This window comes from Aotus nancymaae, unplaced genomic scaffold (genome assembly GCF_030222135.1).
Source record: "Aotus nancymaae isolate 86718 unplaced genomic scaffold, 86718_ANA_hifiasm-v0.15.2.pri h1tg000003l, whole genome shotgun sequence".
NCBI classification, from domain to species: Eukaryota; Metazoa; Chordata; class Mammalia; order Primates; family Aotidae; genus Aotus; species Aotus nancymaae.
Window position 1 is genome coordinate 72,200,375 of NW_026988414.1, and position 21,385 is coordinate 72,221,759.

General features: G+C 41.5%; 1 protein-coding gene across 4 annotated transcripts in view; it reads right to left on the minus strand.

Moving 5' to 3' along the window:
- Nucleotides 1-21,385, minus strand: part of NPTN (neuroplastin) — a 72,024-nt gene that overhangs the window by 24,364 nt on the left and 26,275 nt on the right. For 3 of the 4 annotated variants that reach the window (XR_010344534.1, XM_012475884.2, XM_064382357.1), the window contains exons 2-4: nucleotides 11,830-12,177; nucleotides 6,671-6,842; nucleotides 2,213-2,307 (exon numbers count right to left, since the gene is read on the minus strand). Coding sequence is in view for 3 of the 4 variants with exons in the window: in XM_012475884.2 (XP_012331307.2) it covers nucleotides 2,213-2,307; nucleotides 6,671-6,842; nucleotides 11,830-12,177 (615 nt within the window). In the remaining variant the exon portion in view is untranslated. The remainder of the gene's footprint in view (nucleotides 1-2,212; nucleotides 2,308-6,670; nucleotides 6,843-11,829; nucleotides 12,178-21,385) is intronic. The other variant, XM_012475888.2, reaches the window with a different exon arrangement.

Below are 21,385 nucleotides of genomic sequence, written 5' to 3' on the forward strand. Positions count from 1 at the left end.
GAAAAAAAATACACTCCCTCATATTAAATAAACTGTTTCTTGACATGGCAAAAAAAAAAACACAAAAGACAGCTAACACTTCTAGCTTACTAATCAGATTTATTCCTGAAACTATTTAGGAATCCAGGTAGTCTATTTAAAATTTACATGTCTACTTAAGGAATCCTTATTCCTACTAAGGAATCAGTGTTAACATATACCCGAATAGTTGGTGTTTTCTATTAACCTAAAATAAAATGCTATACCTTTAGTGATATTACAATTATAATGAAGATTGGTTTCTACCAACTAAAGTGAAGCTAGCTATAGGCATTTAAAATAAAGTTTTTGGGGCTCGTGTTAAATGACTTACAATCAGTTTAAGTAGTTGATCAAGTTTGTCACATCAAGTTATATGTGAAGTGCTCGAAAACAATTCAGTTTCTTCAGTACTTTAAATCTCTCATGCCTTTTGTCTACACAGTTAATCTTTACTCACTATTTTCACAACACAGAAGTTAAGTTAATGAAAGCTTGTATATGAAGAATTTGCTTGCTAAAGTAAATAATAAAATGTAGTACTTAAAAAAAAGAAATTAACTCAAAGTCACTAACGATTACAGTTAGGACTAATTATCTCAGGCTTGGAGAGCACAATGAACTAGACACCCCACTCTTTCCCTCCCTCACCCACCCTGCCTCTTTGCACTTGAACTTTGTGCCGTAAGCTCAGCCAGGAATGCTGCAGGGCCTCAAGTTTCACAGAGGAGGTCTCCCCACACAACTCAGCTCACCTAGGCTGTGGAGAGCCCTCCCTGGCTTACAGAAAATGTTTTCCCACACCCTTCATCCTCATGTTGAATGCATGTGGCATTCTTCTAAAATGGGTAGAAACCAAGGTTTCTCCAAGAAAAGCCACTGAAGAAATCAAATGCTGAGTTCTCTGGCCTACTGTGACCTATAACTGTAACTCCTTTAGGCATTCAGAATTAAACTGGCAGTTGGAGGAGGCAGTGGCCATCCCTACATCAACTCACAAGTTAGAGCTGTGTCACTAAGATATTTCTTTCATTTAATAATACCATATAATGAAAACCTTGAATATGTCTAAGCCTTTCTTGAATCTGCATTTTTAATCTTCCAAATATTTCAGAAAGACCTGAATACTTATTATACGAACCCTTTCCTTCTCTTAAATTGGTCCTTCTAGCTTCCAGGGAGAACTCTATGGATCTAAAGAACAATGAGAAAGACTGAAAATAAAAAACCTGACCTCAAACAGTAGCCCTGCCTTCTCATGATCATTTTGTGAGAGTAGAAAAAAACACTGGATTGGGGCTCAAGACCTGTGTTCTAGACTAGCTCTGCCACAAACTCACTGTGTGACAGAGAGCTAGAGGTTTCACTTTTCTGGGTCTCAGATGCTTCTTTGAAATAACATAGGAAAGCTAAGATTTATGACGTTAGGTAGTTCCAACTTTCATAGTTCTGTTTGCCCTTCTTGGAACTTTTTGCTACTGCCTCATCTTTCAAAGGTTTTAATTAAAATTCTAATGAATTATCCACAAACAGCTGATGTCCACTCTGTACAATGTACTTTCCCCCGAATCCTGCTGACCCACAGAAGACGTATGTAATCATACTTATAAGGCACTGCTCTAAGAGCTTCACAAAGCCTTGGGCCATGGGAGCTGCCAACATTCAAACATTTTTGACATATAAAAACAGCAATTTTATGTAGTTCAATCTATTAACTTATTTAATCCTCCTAATAAACCCATAATGTAAGTACTACTATCCTCATTTTTAAAATGAGGAAAAGGAAGCAAAGAGAAGCTTTCTTACAAGCTTTCTTACCCCTGCGGGTCAACTACACAACAGCTCAGTACACTCTGGCCTACATGCACATACACCAAACATGTATAGAAAGATTGGTAAAAAAAAAAAAAAAGGAAAAACACCAGCCTCCAGATCAGAGGATAAATATTTTTGTATGGCTGAGCTCTGGCTCTTTTACTTAGGGGTTAACCTGCCAAGGCCACACAGCTAGTAGTAGATGATGGGGTCTGAATTTAAACCCAGGCAGCCAGGCTCCTGAGCCTGTAGCCTAACCATAACATTATATTGTGTCTCAACACGGAAAGAAGAAGAGCTTGAAGACTGGAGTCCAGACCAAAGTATTGTCTTGGAAGGAGAGTGAGAGGCTCACACCACAGCCTCTGCTGGGTTTTACCTTTCACTTCAATGGTGGCATTTGCTTTAGGAGCGCTGGCAAAGTGATATACGCAGTGGTATTCGCCTGAATCCTCAGCTCTCGGCTTATTGATCCTGCAGAGATGAGAAGAAAAACCAAGTGAGGAAACTGAAAACAGTCAAAATATACAACAGAAGGAGAATCAAAGGGGTAATCAGGGATCCTGCTCTCTAAACTCAATGCAACTCACCTCCTTCTACCTAAAAGCAAAAATCCCTCTCTGGGCATCCTAAAACATTAATGTCTTGTCTTCACCAGGCACCAAGAAAACAAAGATGGAATGGCAACATGGCCCCTAAACTTAGGATGCTCTGGTTTATTGGGAGAAACAAAACATAAAAGAAGTAATCAAAATAGAAGGACGTCCAAAGTACTATAGTTTATTTTCAGATATACAGTATAAAACCAACACTAAACACTTCTTGCTCACCTGGTGGTGCCAGTTAGATAAACAAGAACAGAAAACAAACAAAAAGAAACAAAAAGCACAAGCTTTCTGAGCTTCTCCAGAGACCTTGTTTTGGTATTTCTGTTCTTCCTACCTTGTCTTTTAGTAGCATGCCTTTCCACAAGTCTACTCGCTAACAGACCCAGGCATGGTTTAAAGGAAAAGAAAAAAAATCTGCCATCAGAGCATCAGACACAGAGATGCAGCTAAAAGTCTCATGATCAACCCCAGGACCCTGCATGTTCTGGCCCCTCTATCCCTAGCTCCATCCCATGCCAGTGTCCAGCTCTTGTGGTCTCTTTTCAGTTTTTTAATGCCTCGAGCTTGTTCCTGCCTCAAAACCTCCACATAAGATGTTCCTTTACAGAGAATGCTCTTCTCATCACTCTTAGTCTACCTAACTCCTTTTCCCTCAGGTCTTGGCTTACATCTTAGTTTCTTCCAGCCCCAATCTAAATGCCATCTCCTTCCACAAAATTCTCTCTCACACTACTCTGTGCTTCTTCACAGTACTTATCATGTGTGTGATTATATATTGATGTGACTTCTCGATTAATGTCCGGCTTCCCAACAGATCAAGTTCTATGTGGATAGGCACCGTTTACTTGGCATATAATCCCATACCCAGGACCTAGCCTGGTACCTGGGATGAGGCAGGGGAATGAATGAATTATTGAGTGAACACAAACACAGAGTGAATATCTGTGCCCGGATTCAGATCAAATTAAGCAGAGTAACAGGAAGGAGTGTAAGAAGAGTGTATGGGTCAGGTGCAGTAGCTCACATCTGTAATCCCAGCACTTCGGGAGGCTGAGGTGGGTGGACTGCTTGAGCCCAGAGGTTTGAGACCAGCCTGGGAAACATGGCAAAACCCTATCTCTACAAGTAATAAAAAATTAGCTGGGAATGGTGGTGCGCATGTAGTCCTAGCTATTCAGGAGGCTAAGAGGTGGGAAGATCGCTTGAACCTGGGAGGTCAAGGCTGCAGTGAGCCGTGATCATGCCACTGCACTCCAGCCTGGGTGACAGAGTAAGACCCTGCCTCAAAAAAAAAAAAAAAGAAAAAAAGAAAAGAAAAAGAAATGTATATGGCCCGAATAGCACTTTATCTCAATCACACAGGGTGATCCCAAACAAGCTTTCTTACCCCTGCGGGTCAACTACACAACAGCTCAGTACACTCTGGCCTACATGCACATACACCAAACATGTATAGAAAGATTGGTTAAAAAAAAAAAAAAAGGAAAAACACCAGCCTCCAGATCAGAGGATAAATATTTTTATATGGCTGAGCTCTGGCTCTTTTACTTAGGGGTTAAAATATGATACTTGTGATGGTTGAATCTCTACTGCTCTACTTAACATCTAGGAAAAATTCCTGAACTCGACCACTCACTGGTCTAATGCATTTATCCATCTTATATTATTCATTCCAAAAAGGAATCACAGGTTAAGAGATTATGGACAAGAAGCGACACAGACCATCCCCGGGACTGTCTCAATATATCCGCATGGCAGCACAATATTCTGGGAAAAGCAGTCAAGGTGTCTTCTCAATGTGACACCGTGCCTCTTCTTACATCAGTATGCTCCCAACTGGAAAACAAACAAGTCAGCTACTCTTATCAACAAATGTTCCAGAGTTTGAGGAAGGAGCAGCGGCTCTTTCTTCAGGGTTTAGAGTGAAGTTCTTTGAGTCTAAGTTCTGAAGAAAAGAGCTGCTGCTCCTTCCTCAAACTCAGCCCTGAACTTAAGACTGAAGTTCTTGTAATCCCAGCACTTTGGGAGGCCAAGGCGGGCGGATCACGAGGTCAAGAGATCGAGACCATTCTGGCCAACATAGTGAAACCCCGTCTCTACTAAAAATACAAAAATTAGCTAGGCGTGGTGGCATGTGACTGTAGTCCCAGCTACTTGGGAGGCTGAGGCAGGAGAATTAATTGAACCCAGGAGGCGAAGGTTGCAGTGAGCCAAGATTGTGCCACTGCACTCCAGCCTGGCACCTGGCAACAGAGTGAGACTCTGTCTCCAAAAAAAAAAAAAAGACTGACGTTCTTAGACTTCTAAGTTCTTTGAGAAATACTTGGGAAGACAACTCCCACACTTGAGTCTATGCCTATGGGCTCAAAATCTCCCCACACCATTCCTTGGGACTGGCTAGTAGGAATAAATTAAAGCAAAGGGATAGGGTCCCCTACAGGCTGGGCAGAGGCAGGGTTCTGAAATTGGCTTCTCAGGTTGACTTATTAAGTAGCCCAAGGAACTCATCAGTTGTTATTCCACGAAATGTGGAATCCCTGAAAAACTCTAGAGATACACAATACCCTTGGAGAGAGGAGGAAAAAAAAAAAAAAAGGAGCAGCAGCATTTTATAAAGTCAGGCAACTTTATGAAGTTAAAGCTCAAAGCTTTGCGGGCAACAGTACAAGACCCAAGAGAAACACAATCGGATGTCTGCCATCTTAAAGGAGGTATTATAAAGAAACAAGTCTGAGACTGGGCACGGTGGCTCACACCTGTAATTCCAGCACTTTGGGAGGCCAAGGTGGGGAGACTGCTTGAGCTCAGGAGTTCAACACCAGCCTGAGCAACATGGCGAAACTCTATCTCTATAAAAAATACGAAAAAAATTACCAGGGTATGGTGGTGTGCACCTGTGGTCCCAGCTACTGAGGAGACTGAGGTGGGAGGATGGTTTGATGAGCCCAGGAGGGAGAGGCTGCAGTGAGTTGAGACTACACCACTGCACTCCAGCCTGGGAGACAGAGCCAGACCCTATCTCAAAAAAATAAATAAATAAATAAATAACAACAGAAAAACAAGTCTGTAAAACTAATGGACAGAACAAGAAAAAATGTGTTTCATTCCACCTAACACCTTAATTTGATTAATCCTTTCCAAACTATGAGGAAAATTGCTGAGGCTAAATTTCTGATTTTTTTTTAATCAGAATAACTACTGTGGAGATAGGTTAACTAACTTACCACTAAGTGGATGACATAGCAGGGAAAAGAAAAAGAATTCTAGAAAATTTTCTAGAAAATCAGAGGACCTGGAAACCAGCCTTGGTTCTAGAACTTACTAGATACAGTATTTGGCCTTAAAGCAGCCAAGAGTCACTCTTTCAGTCCTAGTTTCCTTGCTTGGGAAAAAAGGAGGAGCCACAAATTCATTGGGATCAACTAAATAAGGGGTGTGAGAAGATCTCAATGCTGCAAAATCCTGCAGAATGCCTTTGCTACCACTGGGCACACAGGGTTTCCTGGACTCACTTCAGTGCATTAACCTGCTAAGCAGGATTAGCTGATTCTTTTCCAGATAGTTTTCAATCAGGAACAAAATATTCTGAAAGGTGGGGTGCCATGTGTTCTAGATATTCCAAAAAGCACCAAATCTTTGGGTGCTGGGTAACTTCAGCCAGCAAATATCCATCTTTCTTCAAAGGATATTTCCAGGCTACCATCCTCACTCTAGATCACTCAAGAGCCCTGTATCCGCTGGTCCTTACCAGGTTACAGTGATGTTACACACTCCTAAAAGGAAATTCACTAGGAAATCCACCCAGTGGAAAGATCACTTAGGGAGATGTCTTGCTCTAGAGTCTCAAAGCAGAAGTCAACCTGTTTCTTCAAACCTGACTTCAATCTGACTGGATTAGGTCAAGAGACTACATTCTAATTGTGACTCTCCTACTGGGTAGCATTGTTGCCCTGAATAAATCACTACTTCATGGCCTCAGTTCCTCAGATTATAGTGAGGGAATCATCTATGGGCTGAATCTATGGTTCTCAAATCTGGCTCCTCATTAGAATCCTTTAGGAATCTTTTCTAGACTCCTGGACCTTACCTGAGATACTGGATTGGACTCTCCAAGGAAGAACCAAATATATCTCATGTCCCTCCTACATGGCACAATTATGGATTATGAATGTCAAATAAGCTCAGCCACATTCCCTCCCACCTCCCCAGGAGCTGCCCACTCCTCTCACCTGTACTCCATGTTGCTGGCATTCTTACGAGTGGCACTCAGTTCCACCCCATTCTTTGTCCAGTAGCTGTATGTAAGGATGTGAGAGCTGGAGGTGAGGTTACACTGCAGGGTGACAGGGAGAACAGGGCTGTCTCGAATAATGACCTCTTCACTGGTGACAATCCTTGGCTCTGTAATAAGAGTGCACAATGATAGGGGGCAATAGCCTTCTATCCTCTGTAGCCCTGGCCTGAGAGTTGGACGGGATAGGAGGGGGAAACTAGAAAAAGAGGGAGGGCAGACAGGACCACATGAGGAATTTCACTTTACCACTTTGGAGAAAGTCAAGAAAGGAAAAACAATGATTATAAGCAAATGACCACTAGCGCAGACAACAGCCTGAAGACCAGTTGGCCTAGACGTGAAAGAATGGGAGTATTATGGGTGCTTGTACTGGCAACAATCCACTTATGCTTTTCAATACCACATTTTTATAAGAACCACCCAACAATTCGGCTTCAATTAGAAAACCAGGCTCCACCTTGCCATTCTGAAGACAAAGGCCATATCATTCATATACCTATTATAATAAACTCCCTATGGTGTCACTGGGCCTTGGAACAGTAATAATTACATAATACATGTATTGCTTTCCCCATGTTTAAATGTGAAACCTATGGCAAACCAGCCATGGCCATTATTTATGCAGAAAAGACACTGTGGATTCTAAAAGCAAACTTCCTACTGGAAGTGGAAGCAATTTTGTAGAGGCAAAATTCTTGAGAAAGCATCATCAGTTACTCATCTCCAGCCATACTTAGTCCCAAAACAAGTGTTTTTTTTTTTTCTTTCAGAATTGCACTTTAAAACACATTCCATTCTGAGATAATATAACTAGAGTGCAATACTGTGTTGGTATTACGGGCTCCTAGAATTTTAGAAAGGTCCTTAGAGTTCATTGAATCCTACTTTTTTTTTTAAGAGCTGGAATAGTAAAATGATTTGTGCAAGGCCATAAGTATTACTAATGGCAAAGCTGGGCCTACAAGACACATCTGACTGAATTCTCTATTCCTGCCCCCGCCACCACCCCAAGACCACCCCACCACCGTGTGCCCTAGGGCAAGGTATATATATACTTCACCTTCTGGTTCTATCCTGGGCTTAGATAACCTAGGATCACTAGCTTATCTACAAAAATAACCTATTTGAGTCAAATATTACAATACATTGAACAGAAATGTTTAAAATCACACTATATTATTCCTGGAAGTTTCATCTTTAAAGCACTTTGAAATCCATCAAGTATTAAAGTCAAGACATTTCTACACATGTTGTCTTTCGTTAATGTGCTTTGTCTTTATTATTTCCCCAGGCTTAGTTCTTTCTCTACTTTTGGTCAAACATTTCCAGGTGAAGTCTAAACTAAGCATCTTTTCCCAACCACAATAAGAGGTATTTGCTGTTTGTTTTCCAATACTCTCTCAGAAACCCTTGACTGACTCCCATTTCCCTGTGTCTGGCTACTACTTCCTGTCTACAGCTTCGCAGCAGCTTCCCTCACCATCTTATGCAGTATTGTGCTGAGCCTTAACCTGAGGACAGAACTCTCTCCCTCCATGGGAACTAAGTTGCTTGCTGTTCAAGGACAGGGGAAGCATGGGGAAGTCGTGGATACTTGGGAAATGTAATGTCTTAAGGACCTCCTAACCGATGTAACATTTCTGCCTTGTAGAGTTAATGTCTTTGAAGAATCTTGTAATAAAGCAAAACCTTAAGTTTGCTCAATTAACAAATTAGTTCTATTTTCCAACTCTGGCAAAAGGATAACGGTTATCTTCCATTCAGCACTGGTCCTTATCAGTAACATCAAACAGGGTCTCTATGTACAGAAAATGGAGGCATAGCAGCCACTAAGACAAAAGCAGATGCATGTAAACACGTTAGCGCAGTGGTGTCCCATGGTTTCCAAGACACACTGGACAGAAGCCAAATCCCTTGGGCCTTAAGAAGTCGAGCAGAACGGCTGCAAACCCTGCAATGGAAGGCGCACACACACCATCAGCAGAAAGCATCACAATTCCAAGAAAAATCAAAACCAAGCAAAAACAAAAGAGAAAAAGATAGAACCAGTACTCCACAGAAGAGAAATTAAAAAAATATAAAGGAAACATTAAAACCCAAACACACTTAGATTTTTACTGAATTTTTATTATCCAATTTCATTTTCTGTCCCACTTGGGACTCTCCTTCTGGCTCTTCCTCTCAGATTGCACTGAGAAAGGGTAAACTCGGAGAATGAGGCCAAGAGCTTCCAGATGTTTAAATACAAGGAGGCCAAAGTAAATGCTACTCTTACCTGTGGCGATGCAAATGACCACTGCAGCTCAGGGAGATTAAGAAGCTGATGAAAGCAACCTGGTAGACTTTCTGCCAAGAATTCTTGGAAGGCAAAGGAAAGCACTTTTTCCCTTAAGTGTTAAAGATCCAGGAGAGAGTCAGCTGGGAGCAAGTGGATAATTTAAATAGGTTTAAATATGATTCTGCACCATAGGAGGGTTGTGGGGTAGGGTAACCTGCCTCCTGTGATCGCTGTATATGAAAACTAGTGCTACACCTAGTTCCTTGGCCATCGTGCCTCATCTGCATTCTGCACCAGGATGAAGGTGGGGCTTTTATTTCTGCGGCCAAGCACTGCCCAGTGAAAGTCCAAGAGAGATGAACATTTAGGATAAGCTCAAATGTGTTTACCTGCCACTGATTTCTACTTAAAAGCAGTAGGTAGCAGACCCTTACCCTAGCCATCATGCATATATAAAGAACATGCTATGGCCAGAGAGATACCTAAAAACTGGGCACACTTCTCTTCCTGGCTTACATTACTCAAGGAGCACTGGGGAAAGTACTACCAGGAGGTCATTCTTAGATAGACACTTAACCTCCCCATAGAGGCAATGTCTTTTGGGATGCTGAGATCATAAAACAATTCAATTAGAGTTGGATCCAGGGTGTTTTAAAAAAATAAACAAACAAACAAACAAACAAAAAAATAAGCAGCAGCAGCAGCAGTAGCAGCAACCTCCTGGCTCTCCAAAACAGCTAACTAGGGTTAACTGACTGATGGGGAAGACTGAAGAGAGTCTAGCCAGGATTTGGTTCAACCGCATGCAGACAACCCTAGGTTAGGATGCTTTTTCTAAGTAAACTGGGGGAATACTATGTATTCTTGGGATTGGTATGTAGGTACCCCAAAGCCTCATCTCTTTCTAGCCCCTTGGCATGGCCATTCTAGCTATGAGGCAGGCTCTTGGAAGTGTTACGTGCAAATGCCCAGCCCAGTCCACACCTACAAACTTCCACAGACCTTTGTGGCCGTTTAGGTAATTCTGCTTTTATAAGGAAAGGAGCAAGGGGGCAGGAGAAGGAGGCGTGCAAGGGAAAAATATTGTTAAAAAAAAAATCACTGGGTTAATGTTCCCATTTTCACACAGACAAGGTTTTCTTTTCCTCTTTCCAGAAGCAGGTTCTCTGATTCAACAGTGCCAACTGCAGCAGCCTCTCCTACCACTCCCCTACGAAGGACTCTTTTTTTTTTTCCCATAGGTATCTTCAAGTGGCTACAAAGAACAGATACTAATTTGCTATTTTCCATATAAGTATATAGACTCAAGGCTCATGTCTTACCACTTTCTGTATTACCAAATTCCTCATCAAAGTAAGATTTTACCATTCTTACTTTCTCTAGGTCAATCAGCTCTTTAAGCTAGAATTGGCTATAGATCTCTCACTGTGTCCTCAAAGAGAAGGTGAAAGACCCAGAAGATCTTTCCAAAAGAGAATGCCCCCTCGACTATAACCAGGTCTGATATGGGTCCAGAACTCTTCTTGGCCAGGAACACTGGTTCTGTGGTGACTTCTCCCTCCCTCTGCTTCCCAACATAAAGTAGCAAGTCACTTTCGAGAAAGAGAGAAGAGTGGCCACAAAAGTCCTGGTGTCAGATGTCTCACGCATACCTGCTTGTTACAAGGGGAGGATTCTGAGCCAGCTATTCAGCTCGCCCCATCGCTACAAGAAACAGGGGTGGAAGTTAGTTTCCTCTTTTTTCAAGACACAAAGAAAAGGCCAGTGTGAGTGGTCCCCACACTATGTCTGGAGTTTCTATCCTCTGGGATAAGGCACACTGTGCCAACAGCAACTCATCAGAGTCAAACCATGAACAGAAATAAATGCAACTCTGACTTCCAGACAGAGATGGGTTAAAAATAGTAATTTTTGTGCAAGGGGAAAATATTGCTTAAAAAATGGGTTAAAAATAATAATTTGCAGCTTAGTGTCAGCTGGCTCCTAATAGCAAAACATATGAAGGAAGTCCCAGGCTGCTGCTTTTAAGAAGAGACTAATGAGCAGGCCTAGTGAGGAGTACACTGCTGCAGTTGTGTTATCAGAGAAGCACATGCTACAGTTTTAGAAAAGAAAAAGAGCTGGAACTACGAAAATATCCAAGCTTACATGCCACCCAACAACCAAAACACACCACCACACTGCACCCATGGCAACATTCCCATCACAGAACAAGATGACACCAAGTCACAGTAAGGGAAGAGGCTGGGCAGACACAAACTTAAAACCATAGAGGTGAAGGCAGCTACTTAGAGAGCTTCAAACAGAAGAACAGAAGAAATAAAAAGTAGTTAGACTGGGGAGAGAAACAAAAATAGAAAGGCACCAGAGAAGAAATCAGCAAAAGTATAGCAGGAAACCTACTACAAAATCAAAGGGGAGGGAAGAAACCATTTCAACACTACCCTCCTTGGACTGCCTAGTTTTATGAGTTTTAATTTTTTTTAAGCTTCCCAGTTCTCCCTCCCCAACTCTCCCCAACACAGATGATTCTGAACAGTCACGGATTTCCTCAAGTTCTTTGTTCCTGAGAAGAAAGACACAGAGAAGGGTTGGGGGATAAGGGAGGCAGAAAGGACGGCAAAGAAAAGAAGAAAAAAAGTTGCCACAGATGTTTTCATACACTACAACCAGAAGGGTCATGGGTTTGAAAAAAAACGAAGACAAGGGGTGGGGTGAGTGATCATACTGGGGAAGAAGGAAAGGAAGCAGAGGGGAAGGGTCATCGGGCCACCTCTAATGACTACAGTACTACTACTGTAGGGTGCTGGACTCACTCTGAAGGACGCTTATGGTGGCCTGGGCTCGAATCCATGTTATGGAGGGGTTTTGCCTCAAGTCATTCCTCTTGGGGTCGTTGCTGGCCCTGCACTCGTAAGTCCCAGAGTCCTCCAAGGTGAGCCGGGTTATTCTCAGCACACTCACGCCGTTTGACCCGTAGGCGGTGTTTACGGTGACACGGCGCTTCCGAGCACCGTCCCACAGCTGTCTGAAAGACTCTGCCCGGTTGACTTCTGCGTACCACCACTGGATCTCTGGCGTGGGGCTCCCGACCACGTCACAGTACAGCTCAAAGGCGTCCCCCGTGAGCTTAGTTTCTGACATGGGCGACTTGACAAACCCAGCTAGAGGGAGGGGGAGCAGGAATGCAGTGACAGGCCAATCAGAAAAAAAAAAGAATCAACAGGTGTTAATAGTAATTTAAAGAAAAGAAAAGAAAAAAGCAAATGAGTTGCAAAGAACAAAAAAGGATTCATTTTTAAACTATAAAGAGACAGTACAGCAATTCATACAAGCTTTTAGAAGAAGAACCACACCCTGGGAAGCTTATGAAGCAAAGGCAGGCTAATTACAAGCTGGGGCAGCCCAGGTGCTGGCCAGGCAGAAGCAAGCCCACTGGAAAGCATTTTAGCAATGGGCCCAGCTGGTAGGAATGAGAAAGCCTCAGGTCTTGGGAAGAGCCTCTTTCCTTAGAACACAAACCATTTATTACCTTTTCAAACTCAGGCAAGTGATGAAAGATAACCAGAAGAGGCAGTAGTTTTATATGCCAAATCAGGATCTCTCTTTTGGATGGGTAAACGCTTTGTTAGAAATGCAGTGTCTTTTGTAAGCCTCAACAGCAAGTATTAACTGACCTACTGGTGCCTTCTCTTGGGATTCCAAGTCCAAATTTCAACTGAAAGAGTAGCAAATTTCTCTCTCACACAGAATTCTATCCCAAGTTCAGATTAGACTTTTTCCACCTCCTATTCTTCCCTGGGACTATGGCAAACAAACAACCCAGTTGTCTATATTAGGCAGCCTCTTCCTGAATGCAGACCCTCAGTCTCAGGAGAACAGGATGGTCTGTACTTCACACCACAGTGAGATATTAATACTTTGTGGGTCAGCTCAGAAGTTGGACCAACAATACCAGCAACCCAACTCATTGCCAGCGAACGGAGGGACTGTGCCCTCCATAACCCCATAGGTCCATTAACCAGAAAAATCTGAAAAGCCATAGTATTTGAAAGGCTCTATATAGTCGGCTTCTAGAAGCCAGCTCAGAAGAATAAGAAATGTACACTGATGAATTAAACTAAACACTAGGTTTGTAAAAGCCAGGCCTCGGCCAACACTCTCAGGCACTGCCCAGGAACTAAAGTTGATGTCTACCTCCAATTGCCCATAATTTGCTTGAGATTACACTTCCATAAGATAAGGTGAAAATGGCAGAAAGAGTTAAAAAAAAAATCCAGGCTTATTTTAAAAACTTGAGTTAGGTCCATAGGAAACAAAATCAGAGTGCAAGCATACTCTCTCCTACCCTTCCACTCCACCTACGGTTCGTTCAGCATTTGTGTCAATTCAGACAGTATCCTAAGGTGTAAGGCAAGAAGCTAAAAGAGGGCATTCTGATTGGCTTGGAAACTTCCTTTGGGAGACCTGCTGCATGAGCCAAGCCAGCCCCTCTACAGTGAGCAGGGAGTGAGGTCAGATCTGCCAACATCAGATTAAGAACATTCCAGAGGAAAGGATGAACTAAATGGAACCGTTTTCCTACAGTTCAGAAGCCAAGGATGTAACAGAGCTAGCTGAAAATGGAGGTTACTAAGTGGAAAAATTCCTGTATACATCCACAGCAGTATTTACCTTTGGTGATAACCTCACGCCATGGACTAAGAACATTAACGGAGGTACTGTATTTGCTCAACTAGAGGCCAAGACCTCCAAATTCATACTAGTCTTTCAATTCCTGACATTTTTAGAATCTGGGGAGCACAGGAATGAAGTGATTAACAGGTTTAGACTAAATGTTCTGCCTTTAATATGCCATTTTAAACTACCTCTTTGGATCCAGCATGCATTCCTTGTAAGGAAATATCTACCAGAGGCCCTAAGAAGCCCAATAGATGTCATTCTCAGATGAAGGAGAACTTTTAGAATTACAGAAAGGAGCCCCCAAGCCCCTGCATGAAGAACTGAGCTCACTGCCAAATAAAGTGGTATCCAAGGAGCCATGTCTCAGTCTCACAAACTACCACCTGCCCACCTGTCAAAGTCAATGCCAGCTAATATAAAGAGAGGAGTAAAGGAAGCTGGTTTCATTCATTTTACTACTAGTTCAATCACCAGAGAAAACTGGGTATCAGTAAATCCCTGAAATGCAGTAAAAGTATTATTCTGTTTTAATCATTTTCTTGACCATAAGTGGTAATCACAAATTATCTTATTATTACATTATCTGTGAACTTGGGGAGTTTCAGCTTCTCAAATGCTGTAATTATGTACTTGATTATGCCCTAGAACTGTTAGTGGATTTCTTCTTACTTTTTCTCTTCTTCTGTATTGTACTTCAAAGAAGGCCTAGACTTAAGTCTTTCTGTCAATCTGTTGACCATGCTATTGTAAAAAGGGTGTCTGAAAGTATCCTTTCACCAAGAAGCCATCCAATTCCACTGTAACCCCAAGTCCCAATACTGCACAATTCATAGGTAGCCAAGAAATAGTCTGACCGTGATTCCCACTGCACACAACTAAGCGAGTCACTCGGCGTGATCATTCCACCCTAGGCAAGACTTCTTGCTAAGAGGAAGGAATGCTGATCTGAATCAGTTCAATTTTCTACCTGTATCAAGGAAAACGGGACCAAGACAAAAATGTTCTTTGCATTAGTAAATTATATGATGTATGTTTAAACAAACTTTTAAAATACAAGATAAAAAACCCTTTAAAATGCCAACAATGGACATTTTTCTGTGCTCTCTTTAAAGGCCATTATTATATTATTAGACATATATAGTGACATTCTCTAAGTATGCGTTATATGTTAGGCAATGTGCTAATCGCTTTATTCATTATCTCATTTACTCCTCACAACAGCTTTATGTGATAAGTGCCATTATAATTCCCCTAAAGATGTGGAAACTAAGGTCCAAAAAACTTAAATATTTTGCCCACAGTCACGAGCTAATAACGAGAGTCTGGCCTGGAATCCAAAGGTGTCCCAAGTGAAAGCATGGTCTCTAAACATTTACCACAACTGCAGTCAATGTGTCTCACTAGCCTGAAAAGATTTTTGTAGTTACTTAAAAGTTAAAGATATGCTTTGTCACCACTTAGTTTAATAAATAAATAATTAATAAATAATTCTTGGCCACAAAAAGCCAGGAAACTTTGACCAATTGTGCAACATACTATGATCACTAACTCCTTAAAAGTATAATCTTACTAAGGAATGGAGATAGAGAAGCACTGAGTCAAACAGTTCCCAAAAGCAACTGGGGGAGGGTGAACAGTGTGAAAAGATAAGAAAAGATGACTGAGGCAAGACTGCCTCTGGTTCTGATGATTCCAATGCCCTGCTCTGGAGAAGGCTGGCTTCAGAGAAGGAAGGAATTTACAAGACATTGGAAACATTTAACTGGTGTTGTAGTCAGGAGCCAAGTTAATAAAGGGCAGCACCTGAAATTTTGATAAAACTTGCAGTTTGCAAAGTGCTTCCACACACATCACATCTCATTTCATTCACACAGTTCCACAAAGTTTTTAGGGCAGGTGCGGAGACAGGTTCACAACTTGCCCAAGATCTCTGAGGCAGCTAATCCTGGGCGGGGCTGGGACTAGAACACAGGTCTTCAGCTTAGTCTAGGGTTCTTTCCAATAAACTGTGCTGCCTCTAAACAAACTAGGGAATTCCTTGATTGATGAACACTCATCAAAAACCATGAAAACAAATCTATTTTCCCTCCAAATGGCATGGAAAAGAAAGAAAAGAAGAGAAAAAGAAAAGAACCCTCTTAACACAGTACTGTGAAATCACATTTAGCAAGGGAAAGTTATTAGCAACCATCCACCTCATTATCCATCCAAAATTAGCTTCAATTTAGGAAAAGAACCAGCACTCAGCAGCAGCAGGAGGTTCAGAGCCTGACTCACTGCCCTGCCTTTCATTACTAAGGGTTTTCAAACAAATATGTACCTTCAACAAGAAAGCACACACTGCCTAAAGTTTGGAGGCCAACAGAAGCATCTATTTCTCTCTAGGTCAAGGGTCATTCAATATTTTGGAAAAACCCTAAATTTCAGAAAACAACTCCCACCCCACCCTCTTCCCCACCATCATCTCCACCTACTGTCTTAAGTGACTGGGCTAAGATCTGCAAGAGTTTTGAGAAAGTATTAATATCAGTGCATTCACAGCAACAACGATAAAGAGGGGAACAGAACAGTAATTACTGGCTTTGAGGGAGGAAGAGACTAGAAGCTGATGTTGGAGTGGGTAGCAGGCAGAGCATTAAAAATGGAGGAAGCAAACCCAGGAGAAGCATAATGAAAAATTGCATAACTGGGGATGGGGGATGGGAGGCAAAGATGACAGCTGGGACTAGCAGCCGGAGAAAAGGAGGAGCTCGCTGGCAGGAAAAACTGGATGTGTAGATATGCAGCAGAGGGTGAGAAGAAAAAGGGAACACAGAAGAGCAAGTTGAGCCCAATCCCAGGAAAACTGCTTTCATATATGCCCTAAGGAAGTAAAAAATGCTAGCCTAGCCCTACATAGGAGAGACTATCATGATTTTTCACATTTACCTCCAGGGCAACCACACAAGAAATCAGACTAACTTTCTCTCTCCCTCAGCTGACTACTGCCAAGGCCAGGCCTTTAAGTCTTGCCTGCTTTTGTCACCTTTTTTAAAAACAGCTGTTCCCTTCAAGCCCCCTCAACTTCTAATTCCCTGTGGTTGGCTGGTGCTGTTCTCTTCTTCATGCCTCGCAATGAAGAGAAAATGACAGCCAAGGACATAGAGCATTTCTCTCCTCTGCCTCTGTCTCTCTCTCACACACGAATTCAAATCATCTACCTCAAAATAAAGACTGAGTAAGATCCACTGACATCTAAACGTGAATATAGGGACTATGAGTATTTCAAATATCTAAAGGACCCTTAACTGCTGTGAGGCTGTCATAGATTTGAGCCTACACAAACCACCGAAGAGCCTGCCTATCCTTCCTGTTAATCAAACAGATCATTCATCACTATTCCTTAACACCAAAGGCAGGTGAGAAGTCTATATGTACTCATTCTATGTGTACTGACCAAGAGTAAGGCAGGCTTGAAGCTCTGGGAGCAGTGGAAATGGGGTAACCTCATTCTCTGCAGCAGGATGAGGTACCATGGATTAGTCTCATCTCTAGGCAGAGATGGCAGGAATTACAAAGAATTTTCCAAATTCAATCCTGCTCCTTCCGCGGCTACCTTGATCAGGCAGATATAACAAAAAATTTGGAAATTAAGATTATCCTCATCACTAGCTTCTAAACCAAGGTCCATCCTTTATTCTGAAATTATACCATTCAAAATGACCAAAGGCATCTATACTGACCAGCCTTCTGCTTCGGAGAAATAGGGGACTCTAGTTCATATCAAGAGAAACTACATAGTTTAGTGATCAAATGCAACAAACTCTAAAATCAGTTGCCTGGATTCACATGAGGCTCTGTCACTAACTATGACTGTAACCAAGTGACCTAACGTCTCTGAGCTTCATTTCCCTAATCTGTAAAACAGGGCTAATAATAGCAGCTAGCTCACAGGGTTATTGTGAGGATTATATGAGATAACAGCTTAAAGCAGTGCCTGACACATAGTAAGCACTCAATAATGTTAGCTATTATTTTATGTCTCCACAGAAATAAGTGCTGCCAGGCGTGGTGGCTCACATCTGTAATCCCAGCACTTTGGGAGGCCGAGGCGGGCGGATCACCTGAGGTCAGGAGTTCAAGACCAGCCTGACCAACATGGTGAAACCCCGTCTCTAGCAACAATACAAAAATTAGCTGGGCATGATGGCGTGCACCTGTAATCCCAGCTACTCAGGAGGCTGAGTCAGGAGAATCTCTGGAACCCAGGAGGCGGAGGTTGCAGTGAGCTGAGATCGTGCCCATTGCACTCCAGCCTGAGCAAAACAGCAAAACTATACCTCAAAAACAAGAAAAAAAAAAAAAGAAAGAAAGAAGTGCTAAACAGGCCACAGGCAGCAGCCTGCAGCACTGCAATACAACAGGCTGGGAAGCAGAACTTCACATCCAAAATGAGTATAACTTAAAATCCAACTTCTTCAAGAAACAACAAAAAATTAATCTTAATCTTCCAAATAAAAATGATAACGAGAACAAAAATGTCAGCTGCAGAAGGGAATGAAAAAGAAGGGAATTCTTCATTTCTTTCTATCCTTAGAGCAAACCAGAATGAACAAAGTAATAATAGCAGACACATGTATGTGGATTCAAGGAATTATCAAGTGTTTTCAGAGTTATAAACCATTAAATCAGATATTATGAACAATCTGGAAAGTCCAAGAATAATGAGAATTTTAAAAGGCAGTACAAATTCTCCTTTTCAAAGAAAGTCTTTTAAAGTAGAAAATAAACCTATCAATTATAAATCAGGCTGCTTAACAATATTTGGGAACATACTGGATATTGAGCAGGCCAAACTGTTAATTTATAAAACATAAGAGGGTAGTTATGGAATCTGAGAGCATGTCACATTAGCTTAATTTCAGCCTAAGAAAGGGTGTCAGCTTTTGAGTCAGCACCTCCACAACATAAATTCTCTTAACTTTAAGCAGTTTCTTCAAATGGGAATAATGCTACTTACTTTATAGGGTAGTTGTGAAAATCATGTAACATTATGTGTAAGAGTTCTGTAAACTATAAAACTGTGCAAATGTTAAATTACTTTAGGACAGACAAGAAACAAGCATTTGGTATGACTGATCTCCTTCAACAAAAATTTTCATTCAGTCCTGTTGCCAATTCATATTGACAAGCTAAATAAGCATGATCTACTTAGATCTGTGGGTTTAAAAAAAAGTCAGTGACAAAAAAGAAAAAAATTTAAAGTATGATTAAAAAAAAAAAAAAAAAAAACATGGGCCGCTCACGCCTATAATCACAGCACTTTGGGAGGCCAACGTGGGTGGATCGCTTGAGCCCAGGAGCTCAAGACCGGCCTGGGTAACACAGCAAAAGCCTGTCTCTACAGAAAATTAGCCAGGTGTGGTGGTACATGTCTATGATTCTAGCTACTCAGAAGGCTAAGGCAGGAGAATCACCTGAGCCCGGGAAGTTGAGGCTGCAGCATGCTGGGGTTACAACATTGCACTCCAGCCTGAACTACAGATGAGACAGTCTCAACAAACAAACAAACCCCCCCCCAAAAAAAAAAAAAAAAAAAAAAAACTATGGGTCTCACTCATCTCAGAAAAATATAACCGAAGTTTTGCATGTTTCAGGGGTGTTCCAGACACTGAGTCTAGACTACTACTGTTAGATGAGTGAACAGTTAAAAGTCTATTAAGATGAGAGCTCACCTTGTAGGGAAATGAGCCATGGTTTAGAATACTTGGGATGAATTTTTCAATTTCTTCAACCTCAGTTTCCTCATCTGAAAAAGGGGGACAATGATTCCTATCTTCTTCATAAGGTCATGGCAAGATTCACATGAACAATGTATGTAAAATTACTTTGTAACCTGTAAAGCTATAAATGTAATAACATGTCAGTTTTATGCAAGCATTCTACTCTATTAGGTAAAGAATGACCTAAAGCCAGGTGTGGTGGCTCATGCCTGTAATTCCAACACCAATCTGGGCAACATGGTGAAACTCTGTCTCTACAAAAAATAGCTGAGCATGGTGGCATGCACCTCTAGTCCCAGCCACTTGGGAGGCTGAGGTTGGGAGGATCAATTGAGCCTGGGAGGTTGAGGCTGCAGTGAGCTATGATCATGCCACTGTACTGCAGCCTGGTAACAGAGTGGAGACCCTGTCTCAAGGGAGTTAAAAAAAAAAAAAAGAATAATCTAAACCAGTCCCGGGTATTCTGTTGACATATCTCAAAGCAGTGTGGAAGAAACTGGGGGGCATGGTTCAGACACACCCATGAGGGAGGAGGTTGTCTATCAGACTAAGTTTTTCCAATCTTTCCATTTTCCAAAAGAAACATGCATTGCAAACCACTGATCCAGAGAACTAACATGTTTCAAATAGAGTGACATTAAATGAGGTAAGGTTGACAGAAATTAATAAAAATAATTTAGAATAAATTCTGGTTAAAAAAAAATCTTATAAAAATAGAACCTGATATCAGACCTGAGAAACAGAAAGAATTGAAAAATGTTAAAAGCAAAGAGAAGAATCAGCTCAGAACTGAACCCCTCTTACATTTCTTCTGTCTTCCAAGGGTCATGCCTATGATCTTGAATATCCTCACATGGACTCTAACAGACTGAAAGTTCTGCTTGTATGTTATTTACCAGAAAATACTATGGCTGTTGCACAGTGGCTCATGCCTGTAATCCCATCTGCTCAGGAGGCTGAAGCACGAGAATCACTTGAACCCAGGATGCGGAGGTTGCAGTGAGCCAAGATCACACCACTGCACTCCAACCTGGGCGACAGAGGAAGACTCCAATTCCAAAAAAAAAAAGAAAGAAAGAAAATGCTAGCCACTCAGTCTAGGCTTTTACAGTACTCAGGTAAACAGCTTCATTATCAAAGACACTGCTGGAGACTAACAACATTTCTTCTTCACCCCAGGGAGGAAAAAGGCATTTAATTTACTCTCCAGTCAGATCCAAGAAAGTGAGGCCAAATACAATAAATCAGGGCCCATTTTGACTTTTACATCAAAATGACCATGACTTTTTTTAAAACTAAGGATGTGTTCGTCCAAGGAGAAAAATGCAGTGGCCACAAACTATTATCAAGCTAGTCTTTTCAGGGGGATTTTAGGTAATTCACTTCCTAACTTCGCAAACAGTACTCTAACTGCTGGTCCACAAGAGAAAAAGCTAGCTTTGCTAGCCATTAAAAACCAGGAATGTCTCATGCAGCGGAAACAGAAAAATGCACACAAATAAGCAGTATCTTATAGAGAGTTCTTAATGAAAGGTCTGGTTCAACTATGTAAGTGAGACTCTTACATGTTTAAGCAAATGCTCATAAAAGCTCTCTTATACCAAGAGATTGTCAAAAGTAGCTATAGGCAGATCTAGAACTACACCCAAAATGGAGCTTTGAGGCCAAAAACAATTTTCATTAATTAAAAAAAATGTATCAGTTATAAAACATTTTAAGAGCGTACTTCATTCAACTGAATGAAGTTGAATGAAGCCCATCTCCCTCCCCACCGCAGAATCTCACGGCAGTGATCTGGTCCCTACACCTATCACAATGATCTGACTAAAGTCCTTCTTACTATGCTTTAACAAATACAATTTTTTTCCTTTAACAAGTTGAATAAACCATTCTCAAAAGCCATTCCAGTTAGCATTAAAGGCAAAAT